This window comes from Perognathus longimembris, chromosome 7, assembly GCF_023159225.1.
Source record: "Perognathus longimembris pacificus isolate PPM17 chromosome 7, ASM2315922v1, whole genome shotgun sequence".
In the NCBI taxonomy this organism is placed as follows: Eukaryota; Metazoa; Chordata; class Mammalia; order Rodentia; family Heteromyidae; genus Perognathus; species Perognathus longimembris.
This window is the reverse complement of record NC_063167.1, coordinates 8463156-8485797: the sequence shown is the minus strand read 5'-3', so window position 1 is coordinate 8485797 and position 22642 is coordinate 8463156. Positions and strand designations below refer to the sequence as shown.

The window sequence follows — 22642 nt, the reverse complement described above, 5'->3', positions numbered from 1 at the left end:
TTCTCACTGGCCACTTAACTTTTCTACAATGTATGAGATTTTAAGATCAATTAAAGTGGACAGATAAGGTATCAACACAAATCTTACACAGATTTACAAGTCAACACTGTAAAATGTAACAGGAAAACGAGTGTCACTCTGTTGTGATGCAGTCCCTTCCAGACACCATGCAAAGGTTTCCTGCAGTTCATGGCTGTGCAAAACCCAGTCAGCAGTTCACATGCAAACAAAATCACACAAGTACTGAACAAATGGAATTTGTATGCCTCTAGTACAACAAAGGAAAAGACAATTTTCCTAATACTGTTCACTAAGAAGTAATCAAATGTTAACTGCATAACTATTTTTAAAGCACTATTTTCTTCTTTCAAACCAATGTTATGTGCTCATTTTTGGACTACTTCCCAAAACCTACTCAGAAGTTCCCTTCTACCTCAGCAAAGATATTTGCGTTACAAGTCACGACTGTGGAAGTACAGCCCACTGTGAATCCATCAGAAGCACTTGTGCCCTGCCACAGATGGCTACAGGATATCCAGGCATCTCAGCAGCACATAGGATACTTGGGTTAGGCTAATGCAGGTTAATTCTTTGTTGTGGGCAGAGCTAACTCATCAGAGAATGATGTGCAGCTCTGCTGTGTCAACCACAAGTAAGCAATAGCCCCTCCCCACCTGCAGGTATGACAGCCCCATAACTTAAGACATGGCCACTACCCCCTGGGAATGAAATTTCCCCGTGCTAAGAGCTACTAAGCAAGCCCAATATACTGCATTTGGAAAACACTGAAGACATGTAAGACTGTAGTGTGTACGTGTATTAGCAAGTACTTGAATAACACTGATAAACCATTTATAAAAATAGAGGAATGCAACAAGTAGATTTACCACCAAAGTACTTTGGCAGACAATAACCCAGTGTACAAGGGAGGAAGAGTCCATGGCCCTATGACTCTCTTCATCGAACCCAGACTGCCCACACATCAGATGATTGTCTCATTTCACCAGAACTCTCTCTCTCAAGACCCCAGAGATGAAGGCACTCTGAAAAATCACCTGCCCTATCTGCTACTTTGTAGGAGACACAACGCTGGGGTGTGAATCAGGTTAGAACCAGAGTTCCTGTTCACACTTATGCCTAGGGTCACGGGGTCACGATACCCAACAGTGCAAGGACAGACAGAAAAATCTGCTACATTTCCACAATCAGGAAAACTCTTCCTGATACTTGATTTCTGTATTCCATGTCATCAAATTAAAAGAAAAAAAAAAAACACTGGCAGGACAGTGCCAAGGGGGAGAGGGGACTTGTGAGCTTCCATCTTCCAGGCAAGAGGTGTGGCTGGCACGTGGCAAGTACACAAGTGCACTTACCATCGGGGTCCTGCAGAGTCCTGCATGGCGCTACTGCCAGCTGGCTGCTCCACTTGGTCTAGACAAGAAAGATACAGGAATGAAACACAGGAAGTGAAATGGCAATGAAAACAAAGAACAGCATGAAGGACAGGACAAAAAAATGTTATGTACAGGAAGAAAAGTGATAGGGAAGGAAGAAGGCAGCAGTTATCTACCACAGTAAGACCTCCACACAAAATCTCTGCGTACTTAGCTGCTGATGCCAAGACCAAGGAAGTAGATTCAATTTCAGCCCTGATCAGCATTCATATTTAACCCGATGCCCTTACTACTATGGACTACTCTGTTAAAGGCCCCAAAGTCCCAATCTATCCTCTTCTCTTTTCACCAAGAAAACACTCCTAGACTAGAGATGAGTGATACCTGCCTGAGGTCACTTGGCCTCAGGAGCCACAATTAAAACTCAAAAGACAAGAACTCTTTCTGCTACTGTTAAGCAAAGAGCAACAATGACAATAAGCACATCTTTTATTCTTTAGAGAACACACTTTAAACCTATTGTTTCACTTGGCAAAAGAAAAACAAAGTCATAAAAACTGAACACAGTTCAGTGGCTCACACTTGTAATCACAACTACTTAGGAGGTGATCAGGAAGATAATAGCTGCCAGGCCAGCACTGGCAAACAAGTTAGCAAGAAACAGCTAAACTAACAAACAAGCTAGGTGTGCTAGTACACATCTATAATCCTATAATCCCAGCTACACAGGAGGCATAGGTAAGGGGATCAGTCTTGGCAAGTCCCAGGCAAAAACCACAAGACCCTAAGGGAAAATGACTAAAGCAACAAGCATTGGGGTATGGGGGGGGGGGCATGACTCAAGGGGTAGCTAAAGAGCTTGCTTACACAAAGTGTAAGCCCCAAAGTTAAACCTCAATACAGATAAATAAGTAAACAAGTTACATAAAAACTTTCACTGTATTTGTAAAGGAACACCATCAAGTTGTAACTCAGCTTTTTTCCATTTCAGTTTTTGTCCTAAACAAGATCCTTCAAGCCCAGAAACTTGATCTGAAAGGTCTGCCTGGCAGTGAACAATCTCAATGGGCGGGGCAGGCCTTTTTAGTAAAAGCCATACCAGGACTTTGGCTTCCTTGGACAATGGATGGCCAGCTTTACTCGGCTGGGACCTAGGGTGGGAGTTGCAAAATCAAAACTGCCTAACGCAGCACAAGAGTAATTTAACCCAGGTCTGGACTATGTGCTACTATTCTAATAAACTAGACAAATACCAGGAAATTCTAGAGAATAATGTTCCACTTTTAAAAATGTCCAGGCTGCAAAGAGGACGCAGAATTCCAGAAGGTTTGCTCAAGTTACATTAAAAATTCAACACATGCATTTGGCAATTTCAATAATGGATGTGTAGGTATGCTGTGTCCTCAAAGTCACAAGCTAACTGCAGTATAAAATCAACTACACTCCAGAGCCCAGAAGCCAGGCCACAAGTCTTTCTTGAACTTTATACTCTTATTTACATGCAGAGTTGAGGTGATTCCAAATCAGTCAAGACTGAATTAGAGTTCCACAGTTGTGGCATGGAAGGTCATGGAGGGACAGGACAACTCTGGACAGAATCAACTAACTCTCTAAAGGTGGTCTGTGCCTACTGCCTCCTCCCTGCCCTCACCACCCAGCCAACCCTTCCTCTCGGCAACTCAACATGCTCAGCACTCCAGTGGAAGCCCACCAATCTCATAATGTAACGTCTAGTATCCTGGGTTTCTCCTTGCTATGTTGACGGTGTGACACACTGACCTAGCTTCTCTTTCCTACAATTCTGCCCAACTCTGTGAGGCTGCCCTGAAGCTTGGCATAATCTTCCTTTTTTTTCCTGCCCCTAGTGGGAGGGCCCTGGTGGCCCATCTGAGGACTGAAACTACGCTTTCACACTAGGCTTCAACAAATGCAAACAGCTACATGGAGGGCAGAAAGGCTTGGGGAACACATAGATGTGAGACTATGACGTGAGAGGGAAAAGAGACTGAAAACCATGGAGCAGGGGAGTCTTGATGATCATCCTGATCAGCTTCCCAAAGCTCATAAACATAGCTCCGAGCTTCATGTCATCCCATAAACCACCTCAATGCTCCCATCCAGTCATTAGTGACACAGACTTCAACTCCCATCCAAATCCACCACTCTGACCTTTGTGTTCCAGTAGGACTGGTAGTGACAAGTTCTGGGTTGTAATTTCACTCCTAAAAAAAACAGACCTAACAATGTCATCTGCCTGTCAGGAAAATATGAGAAATTCACTAAAGCTTCAAGTTCATCATATATCTTTTCACATTTTTAAAAGGAATGACAGTAGACTGTTGATACTCAGGCACCTGGTTTACAAGGTTTGAGTTGTAAAAGGACAAGGAAGACATCCTAACATACATGCTAAATGATTCCTTCCTATGGTCTTAAAAAGCTGAAATCCCTGTTTGATTATGCTGGTAAAGGAGAATCGATGTGGCATTAAGAAGTCAAATGATGCTTTATGAGAACCAGCCAGTGGGTGGGCAGTGGTTGTTGGACTGCAGAAGTTTTACATGTGGTAGGTATGCAGAAGATGAGAAAAGCTGGAAACAGGTAAGAGAAGGTTTTCCCCAGGAACCAAGGTTCTATTTCAAAAGTCTGCTTTACATTTAGTGTGTCCAGAAAAACACTACACCCAGATGGCTTTGGTGGAGTCAATAGGGTCATACGGGGGATGTGGTAATAGGCTAACAGTGGGCAAAGGGAGATCAAGGGAGCCAGGCTGGGGGCCCTGTTGGAAGATGCTGCTCACTGTCTAGATGTCTAGACTTTGAAGTTCACCTGATGGAAAGAAAATTCTGCTGAGGTCCTTTGGCAAAATCATAAATCTTTTCCTGCAGTTTAACTTGTCAAGAGCTGCTGTCTGTAATCTTGGAAGTGAATTATAAAAATAAAGCCTGCTTGGTTTTAAGTTCCTTGTGGTATTAAAACAGGGCTGGAGACTTTGCTTCCAACAGAAACAATGGAAAAGTTCCGCATATTGCAGTAAATTCCTGACATAGCTGCTCCCTACCAGGGGGTGGTCGCAGCGCCTGGCTGTGGGCTCCCCACGCTTCCACAGGGCAGGCTGGTAGGAGCTGGCAATGATCACATCTGAAGGGAGTCATGCTTTTAAACTTTTCTTTAAAAAAAAAGAAGAAAAAAAAAGGCTTTTATAGTGGCTCTGACTAGGTGATTCCAAACCCCACAATCGGCTCCCCAAATAAACTTCAACAAACTCAAATTAAGAAAAAATTTAAGTTTTCTTAAATACTTTGAAATCTCAAAAAGACTGTCACTAAGATGTAAGCATACTGCTGCCTGTTCTATTTTATAATTTAACTTCTAATTTCTTCTCATGCTTTTTCCGGTGGCCTTTATCTGTGTCAGTCCTCCTAGGCCATGGAGATCAAGAGGGATTCATTCCCATCTAAAAGCAAAGTCCCTCCCCTCCCTTCCCCTCCCCTCCCTTTCCATTCCTTTCCTAGCCCAGGAACTTTATAATCTCATGAGTTTACTAATAAATTCCATTCATTTTTAGGAATAATAATTTGTGAGTAAATCTAAGATAAAGTACAGTTAAAACACAAAATTAATTCTTTACATAATTGTTTATAGAAATGCACATCAAAGCAAACATCATGCTGTATCATTAACTAATAAAAATCAGTGTAAAATGCATCCATAGATGGAGATTCAAGGAGAACGGGTGTTCAGCAGGCCCGTGACCCCAGGGCTGTGATGACTGGGGTGGGCTTTCCTAGTTGACTGTACTAAGATGAACATAACCTAATAGATTATTTTTCAAAACATAAATGTCATCAAAAGCAAAAATTAATGAGAAAATGAAAATGTTTCTTCTGGTTGAGATTAGCACCCACAATTTTACAAAAGCAGAACCTGGAAAAGGCGTCTATTTCAGCTGTGACTCTACCACAGCGGTACTGTTTCTCTGTCCTCCAGTTCCTTCTTGTACCCAGGTACAACTAACTGTTCCTAAGTGCACGATTCCCAAACCCATACATAACCACTATACACATCCAAATGGAATTTAAAATATTCCTAACTGGTACTAAATAGCCAGAACTGTTTATGCATTTGAATGACTGCTGCTGACCTTTACTGTATATATCCCAAGTCTTGTTTGTATCACATGACTTCAAACAAAAACCTAACATCTCCTATCTCCTTCTTCCAAACAGCCACATGGAGTCATCTTATTTCACTGAACTCTGTCATTACACCTGCCACTATGTAAATAAAAATTCAAACAATCCTGTCTGTCAGTTTTAACGTGAGGGTCAACATTATAGTTATGGTAATATTATCAGCTCTTATTTTGTATCTAGCTTAAGACTACACATTTGAATATGTTCAATTTTGGTAGAGGTTTCTCATTTCTAAGCACTCGAACATTTACAGATCTAACACCTCTTGGTCCTACCATGAAGCCAGGCACTCTTGCTCAGATGTAATTGCAATTCTGTACCATCATTTTTTCCCCCATGTCAGACAGGTAATGTGCCCATGTGATAACAAGGTTTGAGGGAGGCACACATCATATCACATGAGGCCGTGAGACCCAGTCATCATGTGTATGAGCTGGAAAAGGATCTGCTCCATCTTTCCTGCCAGGCAATGCAGTACTTACGCTGGCAGCTCTCACTGCCATCCAGCACCCTCCACACCTGTTGCTATGTCCTTACCAGAAACTAAGGACCAGGACACACATGGTGGCTCATGCCCATAATCCTAGCCTACTCAGAAGCAAAGAATCAATTGCTATGGAGGCCCCATCTCAACCAACAAGCTATATGTAGTGTGGCTCAATCTGTAATTTTAGCTAGGCAAGAGGTATGGGTAGCAACAATGGTCAGAGCCAGCCCAGGCAAAAACAAGACCCCCATCTGCAAAACAAACAAACAAAATCTAAAGAAAAATAAAAAAGGCTTGAGAGCATAGGTCAGATGGCAGAACACCTGCCTGGCAAGCTCATAACCCTAAATTCAACCGCAGTGTTACAAAAAAAAAAAAAGGGTGGGATAGGAAGGAAAAACAGAGAGAGGGAGAGGTGACATTGTCCAAAAAGAATTTACTCTTAACCTATCACCTATCTGTATTATCATGTTTATAATAACAATAAAAGATTTTTAAATATTACTCCAACGATCAGGACTAGAATTTGAGTTTATCCTAGGTCAGTGCCCATGGGTGGGGAAAAGGATCTCTCTCAATCTAGTCCCTAGTCCCTCCTTTCACATGTCCCCAGAAGGTTCCCATGCCCAATCTCTCCAAGGCCACACTCCTTTCAAAGAGCTAGTCCAGCCAGGCACTGGTGGCTTACCCCTGTAATCCTAGCTACTCAGGAGGCTGAGATCTGAGGATCACAGTTCCCCCAAGCAGAAAAGTACTATGAGGAGTTAGACAATGCATGTAAACAAGGGCACAGTGCCTAGTACAGACTCAATAAACTCAGTCCATATTAAGCAGTATCCACTGTAGATTTCACTGAACAAGTTGCAGAATGCTTATGCCTGCAAGTCTAAATTGTTAGCAGATGTTCCTTCTTATGATGACAACGCCATTCTGCTTCCACTAACAGTTCCTAAGTCAGCCATTGGTTTCCTTCCATCTTACAAGCCCCGGATTCCCCACCCCCCAACACTCGGGATGTTACAAATCCACCAAAGACAAAGAAAGGAAGAAGAAAGGACACTCCTGTCACTCCTTCCTTATTTTACCACCCATACTGATGCTCTCACAATGTCAGGTGCGACTATATTCATATTTTATATAAGCCTCTGATTTTACATCTTTAACCATTTCTACTTAATTTTAGGGCCTCTGTGAAAATTGGGCTAACACCTAAACCTTCTCTCCAGAAAGCACCTAGCCAAAGATGCAGGCCTCCTGGGACTAGGCAGGTGGTATGATCCAAGCACGTCTTGAGGAAGGAACAGAAGCAAACCACCCTTATGCTGCCTGAGAGTCCCAACTTCTCACAATGCTCAATAAAGATGTACCCCAATGTCACAGTTGTTTCTCTGAAACCGTTATTGTCCACTTAATCACTTGTTAAAAAAGGCAAAACAGGGCTGGGAATATGGCCTAGTGGCAAGAGTGCTTGCCTCCTACACATGAAACTCTCAGTTCCATTCCCCAGCACCACATATATGGAAAACGGCCAGAAGGGGCGCTGTGGCTCAGGTGGCAGAGTGCTAGCCTTGAGTGGGAAGAAGCCAGGGATGGTGCTCAGGTCCTGAGTCCAAGGCCCAGGACTGGCCAAAAAAAAAAAAAGGCAAAACAAAACAGTTCTTGGGGCTGGGAATCTGGCTTAGTGGTAGAGTGCTTGCCTTGCATGCATGAAGCCCTTCCTGGGTTCGATTCCTCAGTACCACATGCTCAGAAAAAGCGCTCTAGCTCAAGTGGTAGAGCCCTAGACTTGAGCAAAAGAAGCTCAGGGACAGTGCCCAGGCCCTGAGTTTAAGCCCATGACTGGCAAAAAAAATAAACAAAAAACAAACAGTTCTTTCACACTTCATTTTTTTCATAATTTCTAATCCAGAAAAGATGGCAAAGAAATCTGTCATGTTACTAGTAATGCTTATACTATTTATTATAAGTTAACAGGAGAGGGCATGAACTTTGTTTTCTACAATTATGGTATCATGTAAAAGTTTATACACACACAACTTAAAACAAAATACTCTTTTTTGGTTGTTGTTCTGGGCCTGGGTGCTGTCCCCGAGCCTTTTGTGTTCAAGGCTAGCACTCTAGCACTTGAGCGACAGCTCCACTCCGGCTTTTTGGTAGTTAATTGGAGATAAGAGTCTCATGGACTTTCCTGCCTTGGCTGGCTTCAATCTCAGCCTCCTGAGTAGCTAGGATTACAGGTGTGAGCCACCCATGTCCAGCTTATTTACTTACTCTTTATTCCACTTAAAGAATTTACTAATGTATTTGATACTTTTTTTGTCCTCCCCAGCCATAACTACTATCTTGAATTTTACTAAATACTCCCTTTTACTATTTATTATTTTCATCTTGTGTATCTAGTCCTACTAATACTGTTTATTCCGTCTGGAGTTCATTGAATTTCTATGAGGATTCACAGTCTTAATAAAATTTACTACAAATTAAAAAAGGTATATATGTCATATACAGCCCGGTAATTGCTTCCGAAGGGTTACTTTCACGGCTGTCACATGAATGTCACATATGTCATAAGAAAATAATACTTCAGTAGAGTTAGGAGTGGAATGATCCACATAAAAGGTAAGGCAGAAAGTAAGCCATTTCTAAATGTGGTACATTTACACAATGGAATTTTATGCCTCTATCAGAAAGAATGACATTGTTCCATTTGTAAGGAAATGGAAGGACTTGGAAAAAGTTATACTAAGTGAAGTGAGCCAGACCCAAAGAAACATGGACTCTATGGCCTCCCTTATTGGGAATAATTAGTACAGGTTTAGGCAAGCCATAGCAGAGCATCACAAGGCCCAATAGCTATACCCTTAGGAACACATAAGATGATGCTAAGTGAAATGAACTCCATGATATGGAAACAAGTGATATATCACAGTTATAACTACTTTCAACGTCCTATGTGAATGTGTAGTTTCTATTATTGATGATGTTTTGTATCACCTTCCTATGTTTGTACCTACACTATCTCTGTAATCTTATCTGAGTATATTGGAAACCGTGTTTACTGGTATTGGAAGTAGGAAATTCAAAGGGAATACCAAATTCGAGAGACACGGGGTAAAAAAAGAGAAATAACTACAAAAGCAATACTTGCAAAACTGTTTGGTGTAAGTGAACTGAACAACTGGGCGGGGGGGAGGGAAGGGGGGGAGGGAGGGGGGCATGAGGGACAAGGCAACAAACAGTACAAGAAATGTATCCAACGCCCAACGTATGATACTGTAACCTCTCTGTACGTCAGTTTGAAAATAAAAATTTGAGAAAAAAAAAAAAAAAAAAAAAAAAGAAAGTAAGCCATTTCTTCACACAAGAAGCCAATAGTGAGACACACTCGCTTCTAACCAGACACATTAACATTAAATCGTGAGAGTCATTTACCCAACTTTTTAAAGCAAGGGTGTCCTAGTTTGGGTAATAAGCAAAACAAAGTAGCTTTGAAGAGAGAAGCAAGCCTCTGCATATGGGGAAGAATGTGTGTGTGTGCGCGCGTGCACGCACACACGCACAACACTAAAAACTCCACAGTTCAATTCTTGCTCTTACTGGGCTTTCTTGCCACAGTAGGAAGTTCTGTAGTGCCATAATGTAGAATTAGTTACAGGTTCAAAAAAGCCCTTTGCAAATCCACATAAGTCCATATTACAAAAGCAAAACATATGGATTTTTTTTTAAGTTAGAAAACACCTGAACTAGGGAAGGGAAAGAAAAATGAGGGTGTGACAAATATGACAAGAAATGTACTCACTACCTTATTATGTAACTGTACCCCCTTTGCACATCACCTTGTCAATAAAATTTATTTTTTAAAAAAAGTCAGGAAATATCTCTGTAATCTTATCTGAGTATATTGGAAACCGTGTACACTGGTATTGGAAGTAGGAAATTGAAAGGGAATACCAAATTTGACAGACACAGGGTAAAAAAAGACAAACAACTACAAAAGCAATACTTGCAAAACTGTTTGGTGTAAGTGAACTGAACACCTGGGGTGGGGGAAGGGAAAGGGGGAGGAGGGAGGGGGTTATGAGGGACAAGGTAACAAACAGTACAGAAATGTATCGAATGCCTAGCGTATGAAACTGTAACCTCTCTGTACATCAGTTTGATAATAAAAATTTGAAAAAAAAAGTTAGGAAACATTTATACTGTTCCTTTTTTCCTAAGTGTGCTGATAAACTCAAGTACCCCCCCCCCCCCGCAATGGTTGATGGCTATACATGGGGAGGCTGTTACCCCATTTTGCAGACAGGTAGACTCTAATGACCAAAATATGTAATCTGTCCAAAGTAAAATGATAGAACTGATATTTGACAATGGTCTCTTAATTCCAAAACTATGTTCTGGGACACTATAATAAATTCCACATTTTGTACACTCAAGATATGGATGAGTCTGTAGTTTTCCCCTTCTCTCCACCAAACATACACATACTAATTTTAGAAGCTTTTAAAGAAGCTATCTGTAGGTTATCTGAATGCAATGAAGAAGAAAAAGGGTAGTATATATTTCCACTCGGCATAGAAAATGAAAGGGGGGACAATTCCACATACTATCCTCATGATGTTAACACCTGGTCTCTCTAAAACAGTAAGTAAGCATCTTTCTCATTTAGTATTTTCTATATTCCACTGCAGCCATCAATTTATCTTGGCATACAGACAGTAATAATTCATATTATTTTCAATCCTGAAGTGCTGATTTTACAGTTTTGATTGAATCATGACTGTAATGGGTATAATAAGTATTTATTTGGCCTGATGCTCAAATTTGGTCCTATCAAGTATTTCTATGGTCCACCTAAACAAAGAAAAGATTTCCTGCAATACTTCATTTAGCAGCTACAGGCAAGTAGATTCAGAAGCCTAGGTCCCTTATTCAAAAACAAAAAGCAACCAACACTGCAACTATGGACAATCTGGTTTACTTATCTGGATGCTAGTGAAAGGGAACTATAAATTCCAACTTCACTCTTAATCCTGTTTAAAAGGCACCCACTCATATGTAAAAAGATAGGGCAACTTCCACATGTGGAAGACTTGGCACAATGACTATGACCACCATGGGCTGCCTGCAGCACAAACCTGTAACTGGGACCTCCCCACCCTAAGGGCCACCAGAGAGAGAATCAAGGCAAAAGGCAGAGGACAGTGAGCCATCTACTGTTCTGCTAGACTCTAGCATTCTGCTTAAAGCCAGCGGTCACTTCTTCCACGAGGAGACAGGCTCTGATAATCTGTGAAATTAAACACAAAGCAATGGGCAACAGACCAGGAAAGACATTTCCTGCTGTTCAACCTGACTAGAGAAGGAAAACTGAACCCAAGAAGCCAACGGAACAACAAAAGCCCAGAAAATGAACTGTAACTTCAAACATTGCACATAAATTCCATTTTGAGACTTAAACATGGGTGAGCAAACCAGTTTGCCCTCATTTTTGTGGGCATGTGATGTTTCAGGAAACCGGTAAAAGACTGCATCAAGAGGTAGATTAGAAACAGGAGAGAAAGTTGTTTATTGTTGTAGCTTAGATGGAAGAAAAGGAGGGAGGGAGATTTTAGTCTAAGAGCTATTTGTTTTTCTTTTTAGTCAAAGCAAAAACAACCCTTCCCTTTTCAACTATTTCAGAACTGGTAACATGCAGCTAATTCATTAATGGGGGAACAGGGCTTTGATCATTCAGATGCTGCAAAATCCATTAACATAAAATTTCAGGTTTTTAAAGCATTTTTATAGGCAGTGTATGGCATGCTATTAATTTATTATTATAATAAATCTCTTGCCTCTGAAATTATCTGGATTTGAAGTCTAGCTTCACCTCACTTGGCTTTGCTTTTCCCTATGTCTCTGTGAGAAAAGAATCCTCTCTATTAAAGCAGTTTGTTAATCTTGAGAGAATTGTTTTTCTGAAGGATTCCTGCTTTGGCCAGGTGGCTTGGCCTTTGTGAATTACATTTTAGTTACATACATCCTTTTCCTGAGCTCTTTAATTAACACACCCTATTAGAAGCTCCTTGTGTTTTAGTTGTATCCTGTTAATTAAGCTGTATCCTTTTGCAGATGGTGAGCCCTAGCTCAGCCAAAGTGAGCAGAGGAGCAGGGCCTGCTGAGTTAGGGGATAAATAGGCAGCTACCCATCTGCAGAAATGAATGTTTTGGGTTTTGTGTTTTTTTTTTGCCCGGGGAGTTCCTGTCTTTATTCCTTTGTGAAACCCCAACATCCAGCATTTTACTATTGCTTTTTGGAAAAGGAGTCTCATGGCCTTTTTTTATTGCTTGGGCTGGCTTCGAACCTTGATCTTCTGGATCTCAGCTTCCTAATAGTATTACAGGCAGAAGCCATTGGTGCCCCTCTAAACGTAATGTACCTTTGAGATGCAATAATTACCAGTTAATGATTAAAATTTCCATTAAAAGTACTGCAAAGCTGAGTGTGGTGGTGCATGCCATGTAATCCCCATGCTAGGGAGGCTGAGACAGGAGGCCTCAGTTCAAGGCCAGCCCAGGCTATAAAAATGGGTCCATACCAAAATGTTTGGAAATTCTGGGATCATGACCAGACATAGAAACAAAAAATAGCTACAATCAGTGCTTCAGAACCTATTTCTAATCTCATCCCTCAGGTTCCTCATAATGTACACACCAAGTGCTTTATGCTCGGGTTCTGCTTGCAGGCAACAGCTGACACTCTACCACTTGAGCTGTTTTTCTCTAGTTAGCTGGTGATGGAGTCCCATGCACTTTACTGCCCCAGACCCTCTGGGTCTCAAGACTCAAGCTAAGGATTATGGGGGCTAGAGCCTCTGGGTAGGACATGTGCTTCAAGTCTGTTTGCCTTCTCCTAGTAAATTTCTGGGGGGGAAAAAATGGTAGAATAAAAACTGCAAGAAATCTGAAACAACAACAACAACAACAAAAAACAAACAAACCCCAGACTGGACGTGGCTATCAGGAGGATCCAGATTCTAGGCCAGTCCAAGCAAGCTGCTATCATTTTCACTGAAGTAGTGACTTCTTACCTCCTAACAAGATAGGCAGTTAAAGGTTAAACCATTAGATGTGTCCATATCAGATACAGCTTAATAAATGAATTCAGCTAAGAACACCTGTAGCATTATGAAACTGGCTTAATCCTAGTGGCAAAAAGATCAATAGCTACTTTCAGTTTTTGCTTAGAGAAACCACAGTAGAATTTTGAAATGGTTCTTCACTTCCCAGGCTCCTCTAGCCATCAACACTAATAAAACTCAGGCTTTGGAGCTGTTTTGGCAGTATGAATATGAACTGGTAACCTGCCTGCCAGCAGAGAACCACACTGGACGTTGCCATCTGCAACCTAGTTCTCTGCTCAACACTTCACTGGGGCAGCTCCTACTGATGTTTGGTCTCCAAAATGGTGCTCGGGCTGCTTAGCCAACCCACACTGCCTCCTTAGAGGCAGCTTCGAATACACAATGGCATCTCCTCCCTACCACAGTCCCACGAGCAGAATGTCATATATTCTAACAATAAAGTGGAATGAGAAACTGCCAATTTTAGAAACAGCTTAAAAATCTGAAATTTAAGGAAAGAACCTGGTATTTGTACTTAAGAGTAGAATAACAGACTGCATTTTTTTTTACTTTCAAATCACAAGCAGATTTCTAAAAAGAAACCCCAGTTCAAATTAAAACCTTTTAAGAAAATGTAATCAAACTTTCAGTAATCAACTCTTAACTTTCATTTACTATATGTACAGAAACAATGGACAGAATCTAACACAGTCCTTAATATTCAATGTTAGCTGAAGCTTTTCTTGATGGCATTATGAAAGAACACTGAAGAGTCACTCACTATGGTTGAAATTTTCCAAGATTTTTGGGAGATAATTTTAGCTAATTCACATAATTTCCCTGTAAATACAGTTATAACTAAGAATCAAGGGCATCAAACAAAAGCACTGACCAATAGTTTAGCCTGAATCAGCAGCAATTCAGTGACAGCAGAAGCAGAATTAGAAATCCACAAAACAATTGAAACTGAGTTTTTAACAACAATCCACCATGGTGGCAGTGGAGCCGGCCCTGGCAGCAGCTACTCTGCAGAGGTGAGACAGTCAAGGCTCAGCACAGGCGCCACTCAGCAGGAAGACAGTGGGAGATACTGCTCAGGCAGTTCTACCAAGACCCACCACACAGGATGCAGACCACCGGGGTCCTATGTAGTCTCTGCTTCATGACTTAGAAGCCATAGAGCAAGCAAGTCCCCTCCAACTGCCCCACACCTTCCTCTGTACCTATAAACAAGAAGTACAAGCAAGCAGGCCCAGGAGGTATTAAGGCTGTCTGCCATCATTCCTGCACACCACAATCAGGCCTCTCTTGCTCAGCTTTGGGCAGGGATCATGAAACAGCAGCCAGCTGCTACAGAGGATGAAGATAGCACTCTACAGAAACCTACCTGTTCTCTGCATTTATTAAATGCATTCTCTATGTTCATTACAAGCTGAAGAACCTTTCTAATCCTATCTAGCACAAACATTGCACATACAAGTGCTCAAAACATAGCAGGTCATCTATAAGAAATAGCACCAGGCACCTGGGTTCAAGAGAGATCCTAGACAAGTCGTTGTCTGAAGCTTGGAGAGAGCACCCCACTAGCCAGGCCAATAGCTGCTTGTGGGTGCTTTCCAGGGAGCAGATCTGTGCATATCTAGGAGGTCCCACAATACCACCAGACCTTCCACATCTGCTCCCCACCTGTTATCTAGCCATTTGCTGTGGCCTCTCGTTCTCTCTCAGGGAGAGACATGCATTAACTCTGCCCTTCTTCCACTCCTCATGTACTCTCAAGTCCTCCACCTCCAAGAGTTAATGCGATAGCCCACTTCCTCTTTCAAGGAACACCCATCAAGAGCCACTGTCATTTGGCTCTAATGACACCAAAGGTATCTAGTGATGCCAATCTCCCCTAGCAATCCAGCCATTTATGGGATGACAGCAGGAAGAAGGCCAATATAGCCACTTTCAGAACTCAGTTTCGTAACTCAAAAATACTCAAATGGAGCCAGGCACCAGTGGATCACATCTGTAATCCTAGCTACTCAGGAGGCTGAGATCTGAGGTTCATACTTGGATTCTAGCCTGGGCAGGAAAAGTCCATGAGACCCCTATTTCTTCAATGAACTACTCAGAAAAAGCCAGAAGTGGCGTTGTGGCTCAAGTGATAGAGTGGCTCAGGGATAGCACCTAAGTTCAAGCCTCAGGACTGGCAAAAAAAACACACACACAAAAAAAAAAAACACCAGAAATCTCAAGTGGGTTTCTATAGCAGCAGAAATGCTACTAGAACCTCCTGTGTCATTTATGCTACAGCCTCAGGAAGGCTCCTTGTCCCACCTGCCCCTTCCTCCCATGCTGCTGGTATTGAGGCATGTCTTGCTCATAGTCCGGGGTCCCCTCGACTCCAGAACTCTTGGTTCTCTGCTGTGTCTGCATCTGACAAGAGGAGAACTTGTTGGAAGAACAGAAGGCACCTCAAGGTACTTGCAACTTCTCTGATGTGCTCACAGCTCTTTGTCCCTCTGAGCATTCTCATCCCACCACCTTTTCTAAAACAAGGCCCCCTGGCAACCCACCCAAACAGGAGTGACTTTTCCTTCCTCAGAAACACAACAGTTCTGGCAGCCCATTCAGTGTGAGAAGAAAGGCTAGCACTTTTCTTCCTCCTCCCTGACACAATTTGAATTCTTCAACACCTTTGGAGATTTCAACCACTTGAGTGTTTTGTGCTGCACCAAGGTTTGTCATTTGAACAATCTGTTGTAACGTCAGTGCTCTATAGCAGACGTCACCTAAAAATGTAAACGTGTTGGTATTTTCAGGCACTTTAGGTCTGATAAAGAATTGAGAATACTAAGTAAACTTAAGGAACACTACTCACTATAACTCATTATTGCATTTGTTATAACTCCTCTTCAGTGTCCAGTTCAGTATAATACTTCCTGCTGCTATAAATAACACCTCTCTAATGTGCTGGACTAGTGAGGTCAGTAGGTTACAAGTAGGCTTCCTTCCAGTAAGGGCAAATCAGCAGACAGAGCCTTAGTGCCGGGCATAGGGAAGACCAGGGAAAGAGACTTGATGTTCTTGTGGAGTTACAAGTATCCATAAATACCTACTGGTTAAAGGAGTTACAGACTCATCTCAGGCTCAGGAAGTCCTTAGCAAACATGCCTGCACACACAACACAAATGGTGCAGCCAGCCTGAGGTGTGGCACCTGTAGTTAGCAAGAGCCCACTCTTTACAAACTGACTTCCACTATCTTGCTTGCTTGTTCTCAACTGCAATGACATTAGCACTGCTACTATGACATGTTTTTAAAGCTGGAGAACGGCACCTCAGTGACTTGACTTGCCCCTAACAGAAACCTGTGACTGTTCCTCATTCCTTCCACCAAGCCCCCTTGCGGAAAGCATCTGTTGCTTCTTGGTTGAAAGGGTTTTGGGTAAGGCTGCTGCTGGCATTGGCAAGAGTGATTACCGGGCTGGGATGCAGTACCATGCGCTACAGCGCCTGCCCAGCATCTGCAAGGCTCTGGGTTCCAATCCTAGCATGGCAAGAAAACCCAAAATCAACTGAAAAGCAACACTTCATCTCTCAGTTCTCACAGTCCCCAAAAGGGACCAGAGATGCAGCAGCTGACTAAAACTTCTAAATGTGGTCTTTCGCTATGCTACTTCAGAGAATATAATCTACCTATAGTTCCCATTCAAATACTCTGAAACATCAAAACACTGAAGCCCTCTTTTCCTGTCTACCAGGAAGATTTATCTGTCCCTTCCAAGATTCAACCATACAGGAACTAGTCAGACATGTTAAAAAAAAAACAACTAAATACAAATACAAAGCAGAGTTAAATATTCTAGTTAAAAATGTGTAGTGTACGTACAGTATGTGCAGCTCTGGCCCATGGCAAAATGGCATGCTCCTTGGTCAGAGACTCCTTTATAACCTGTGTTCTCACAGCGCGATGTTCTTTTCCTTCTTTACATGTTGTTTGTCTTTGTTTGCTAATCAGTGAGTATTTATTGAGGGCCTACTACCTGCCAACCAGCTGTCCTGGTGCTGATCGGCAACTTACCAACACTCTGCTGCTTTGCCAGACTGGATTGCAAGTGCAGACTCCAGAAGAAGAATTACTGCTGATTTTGTGCACAACCCAGCAGAAAGCCTGACACACAGCAAAGGCTTCATAAACATTAGTTTGGGAGTTAATGAGAGAGAGAGAGAGACAGTCAGACAGAGATAGGCAGAGGGAGGAGGGGTGAGAAGGGAAAAGGAGAGGAAGGAGAGGCAAGCAGAAGGAGGAGAGGAGCCAGTTTGTTCTACATAAAGGAATTTGAGTTTTTTTCACTGCCCAAATAGGCAGTGCAAGCTGATGAATTCTGAAAGGCCCCATATTCAGTGCACAGCTGTAGACACTGCTGCTGTCAGGCAAAGGAGCCGAGGTCCAGAATAATGAAAAATTCTGCCCCCTTTTTCCCCCTCTCATCCTTGTCCCCCTCCCCCAAATGAGGAAAGACCCAATGCCAAGCTGTCAGCTCTATGTCTTCAACATCTGAATTTCAGAAAAATGAAAAGCTAATCCTGCTTCTGAGAGAAATTTATGTTGATTTTCTCTCTGACATCATTGCCTGGAAAGGTATTATTTAAAATGTCTGAGGTCATACATAAGACCTAGATAGAAGTAAATTTATATAAGAAGTTTTCCTTTCAGGTCTTTGCAAGCCATACTGCAGCTTTCATGGAATATTCAATTTAAAAATATTTTTAAAAAAATCCCCGGGCACCAGCGGCTCAGGCCTGTAACCCTTGCTACTCAGGAGGCTAAGATTTAAAGCTCATAGCTCAAAGCCAGCCCAGTCAGGTAAGCCTGGGAGACTTCTATCTCCAATAAATTACCAAAAATAGCTGTAAGTGGAGCTTGAGCAAAAGAAGCTCGGGTACAGCATCCAGACCCTGAGTTCAAATCCCTAGACAGACAGACACACACACACTCAAACATAAAGTCCCTAAACTTTACTTTAGTAGGTCACAAGAGAGTAAATAGTAAGTGTCCAAAACAGGCTGACTGTGTGTGCCAAGGATAAGATTCACTCAGGTCTCTTAATTAAAACTGATGACTCAATAGGTTGTATACTGCCCAGAGTCATTAAAAAAACAAATGAAGACAATAAGAAATACTAACTGTTCAATTCAATAATCCAGCAATGAAGGCATGAATGTGTAAGTTCATGTATCACTAATAAACAAAAAGATTATTTTCAGGCTTTTCTTCACATTTAACTAACTAGAACAATAAATTAAGGATAAAAAATACAAAAGAACAAAAGAATGAAACAGCGTCTAGGCATGCACACCCAAGTATGCCAAGAAGAGAAAAGCCTTAATGTGAGGGCTACTGAGCTACAGTCTGAAGTAAATGACTGCATTAGTGTGCAGTGGGTACAGTAAAGAGCCCAATCTTCAGCTCCTGCAAATCACGACTTACCTGGAAAAGCTGCAAACATGAATTGTACACAAAACGTAGTCTAAAAAGAACAGGTCATGTGAAGAGTTTGCAAAAAGCAACAGAATCCCCACAGTTGGAAGAGTTTAAAATTAAAAGGACCTGGAATTTTCTAGACTGTGATCACCCAATACAGAATCAGAGTGTTTAATGACTAAATGCAGCAGCTGTATGAACTTCAATAAACTCACAAGTTAGTGACCACAGGCCCACCAATCCTTTTTTGGGTCAATCTCTCCCTGAATCATTCTGTGAGATACAAAGAACTTGTCATTGAAAAATCAAAATGGACTTCTTGTGTACATTTTAAATACTGCTTCAAAAACTTCCAAGATTTAAGTTTCCTTTATGATTTTATTTACAGTCTGACACTGCGCACTATGTAATGTTCTGGATTAAGGACAAATTCGTTTGTTCCGATATTACAAGAATTTATTTAGGACCTTAGGAGGGCAACAAAAACCTAATGTTTATTATTCTAAGAAACAAACTATCATGTCGTGCCTTGGTATATTCCAACGAGGGCTCTATAAAAGATACCCAAATCCACATTAAAATTCTATATAAAAAGAATTCCAACGACGTATCAGCATGCCAGATGGAAATATGATACAGCCAAGCAAACTATTTTCCTACCCACAAATTATGCCCTCCCTTTGTAAGTGCAACTACACTCTGCCTCCTGTTCACGACCATCAGAGATGAGAGGACACTAGGACCAAGTCAAAATGACAGCGGCCAGGGTCCGGCCGCCCTGGCCCTGTGTTCGGGACCCGCCCCCCCCCCACCCGGGCCGTGTTTAGCTCTGCCCGTCCCGGTCCCGGTTCGCTGCGGCCCGGCCCGGCCTGCGTCCTCCGCGGCGGGCTGTCAGCGGGGCCCGAGGGCGCCGGCCGCCCGCCCCGAAGCGGAGCCCATCCCTGGTCGGGTCGGGCCGGGCCGGGCCGGCAGCAGGCCGCGGCGCGCTCTCCGCCGCGCGGGCGCTCCCACACAAGTTCACACGCAGCCCGAGCGCCCGACACTGCCGTGATTCAGCAGCGGGCCGGGCCGGGCGGGGACCAGGAAAGGTCACGGAGACGCCGCGGGCGCCGCGCCGGCCCGCCACCCGGACGGCGGCTGGAGGGGTCGGCGCGGGGCCGGGCGCAGCGGGCGCCGGCCCAGGGTCCTACCTTTCCGGCACTTCGGGGAGCTCCGCTTGCTCCGGGCGCTGGCTCGCTCTTCCTCAATCGCAGCTGCTATCTCGGGGTTGTCTTCCCCATTGTACCAGACCAGCAGCTCCTCGCCCGGCGCGATTGGCTGCGAGAGAGACGAGACAAGCACGGGGCCAATCAGGGAAGCGGTTGTTGGCGGAGGCGGGGCGGCGCCGCGGCGAGCGGGAGCGGCGCTCCGGTGGCAAACAGCTGTCGGGCGGGCGCCGCCGCCGGACGCGCGCAGGAGGGGCCGGCTGGGAGGAAGGGCTCACGGACGCGCGCGGGGAGGAGGGGGCCGGCTGGGAAGGGCTCGCGGGCGCGCGCGGTGTGGGAGGAAAGGCGCGCAGGAGGGGCCTGCTGGGACGAAAGGCTCGCGGACGCGCGCCACGCGGGAGGGGCGCTCGCGGTCACGCGCAGGGAGGCTCTCGGGCCCAGGTTGGGCCCCGCAGCGAGTCAGCGCGCAAGCAGGGGCCAAGGAGCGCTTCTTCGAGACTCGGGCGCCAGGGGCGTCCACGTCCCCGAAGTACTCGAGCCGAGTCTCGAGCCGTGAGGCCGAAAACCCCCGAGGCGAGGAGGCTGGCGTCCGCGGGCCGCGGCCGCAGGGAGACCCTAGGCGGCGGCCCCGCCGGGTCCGGGAGACCAGTCCAGTCCGTCAGGCCGAGCGAAGACACCACGGCTCCACACCGCAACTTTCGGTGCTCAAGGAAATGCCTAAAATGCCTCCCAGGTTGTTATGCTCCCAGAAGACATTCCTCCCATTCCGGCGAGGCTGGGGCGCGGGATCTCCCCCCCCCCCCACCTCACCCCACCCCCCGACTCACAAGAGAAAGGCGGGCTGGCTCCTAATCCCAAGATGCAAGAAAAGACCACCGGGAACCGCAGGACCAGAGTCCTCCGGCGACGAGTGAACGTGTGGCGAGGAAAAGGGAAGGCCTTCCCTTAATGAGAGAATCAGAAATCCACCCACGGCAATCGGCATCAGAACGCTGATTGGGAAGACTCGCCAATGGATGCTCAAACTAGTAAGTGGAAGTCTGGAGTGTAGCAAAGTACTTGTGCAGTCTAGAAGTATCTCCCCACAAAATGTCATTAATTACATGGGGGATGAGACAAGAGGACATCACAGGTCCTCCTGATAGGATGCAGAGACTCCCGGGAGGTGTATAAGGCATGAATGCAATTTAGGAAGACACCTAAGAACCATTTTTATTCTGTAAAGAAATAATTGCCATTTCTCCTCAAAACTGAATGATTATCAAAGATGAAAGCACCATCCAAACTAAAGAGACAAGACATTGGACATCCGAATACCACAGCCTTCTTTTCTGTAAGGAGATACAGTGAGTACAGTGTAGAGACAATCAGTGGAGTACAGTTTCAGTGCTGGCTCTCTGATTCTTACCACTGTGCCAAGGGGAAGTGAGAGAATGGGCCACTTTGTGGCACTGTCCCTGAGGTTTTTTGCTCCAGGCTAGTGCTTTACCACTTAAGCCACAGCACCACTTCCGGCTTTATTCTTTTGATAGTTTTGGGAGGTAAGAGTCTCTGCCTAAATAGTAGGATTACAGGTGTGAGTGAGCCACAGGCACCCAGCTTGATACTGCTTTTGTTAAAGAAAGGAAAATCCACCTAAAATGACAGTTTATACAATGATGAGATGCTTTGTACTCATAATCAGACTTGTGGAACTGAAGCCCCTTCGTACAACTACTTAAAATTATAATTATTTAAAACCTAATAAATATACAAAATGTCAGTTTGGAGACAATATAGTTCATGCCTGTGCCTTGTTGTTTAGATAAAGCACTTAAGAGTAACATGTAGAACTCCTGGTATGTAGCTCACATTCAAAATACTCTCAATTCTTCAAACTGAAATAAAAAAGAGCCACTGTTTCCTTTACTCCCTCAGAATGGCTAAGCCCTGTCATCTTCTTATCTTTGGTCCAACACATTATTTCCTTTCTTGAGTCGGTTAAACCTTAAAAAAATAATTTATGAATGAGTTAAAATAACTCACAAATACATTCTGGCTCTGACCAGCTAAGCTGTTCCAAAGTAAATTACTTTTTGGCTAAGAATATGGCCTAGTGGTAGAGTGCTTGCTTCTACCCTGGGTTTGATTCCTCAGCACCACATATAATGAAAAAGCTGGAAGTGACGCTGTAGCTCAAGTGGCAGAGTACTAGCCTTGAGCTTAAAAGAAGCCAGGGACAGTGCTCTAAGTTCAAGCCCCAGGACTTGCAAAAAACTAAACAAAGTAAATCATTTTTAAAAAATAAATTATTCCTAGATTATATAAATTCAAAACAGTTTATTCCTCTACCTTTTGGTTGAAAGTGACACAAAATGATATCAAATAATATTTGAAATGGCTAGGGGCCTAGGAAATATATAACATCTTAAAGCCAAAGCGAATGGACTGAGGACAGACGTATTTTAACATGTTTCTCACAAACGTCATCACTGGAATACCAACTACAGTCCACCACTGGCACCCTCAAGAAGCCTCCCAGAATGAGCGTGCCTATTCCTACCTTCCTGTTTGCACATCCAGTCTTCTGCAGGCATCATCAAGAACCTTGGTTATCAGCAGAGCTGGGGAATGTGGCTCAGTGGAAAAGCACTTGCCTTGTTGGTTCAAGGCCCTGGGTTCAGTCCCCAGCACCAAAAATAAGAGAACAAAAAATATTAGCCCAAGCTCTTTAAGTAGGATGGCTCACTCCACTTCTTGTTGCCAAATACACACCATGAAACCACATGAATCTGTTTGTAGG

General features: G+C 43.6%; 1 protein-coding gene and 1 non-coding gene across 7 annotated transcripts in view; both read right to left on the bottom strand.

Moving 5' to 3' along the window:
- The window catches only part of Prdm2 (PR/SET domain 2), a 93970-nt gene that overhangs the window by 30945 nt on the left and 40383 nt on the right, over positions 1-22642 (bottom strand). For 5 of the 6 annotated variants that reach the window (XM_048350274.1, XM_048350276.1, XM_048350273.1 and 2 more), the window contains one exon: positions 19846-19972. In XM_048350274.1, coding sequence (XP_048206231.1) covers positions 19846-19972 — 127 coding nt within the window. Of the gene's footprint in view, positions 1-1373; positions 4815-19845; positions 19973-22642 lie in introns of those variants that run through there. The other variant, XM_048350277.1, reaches the window with a different exon arrangement.
- Positions 5928-6035, bottom strand: LOC125355838. Its single transcript, XR_007211762.1, has one exon. It is a non-coding gene; the product is annotated as a small nucleolar RNA U13 (small nucleolar RNA).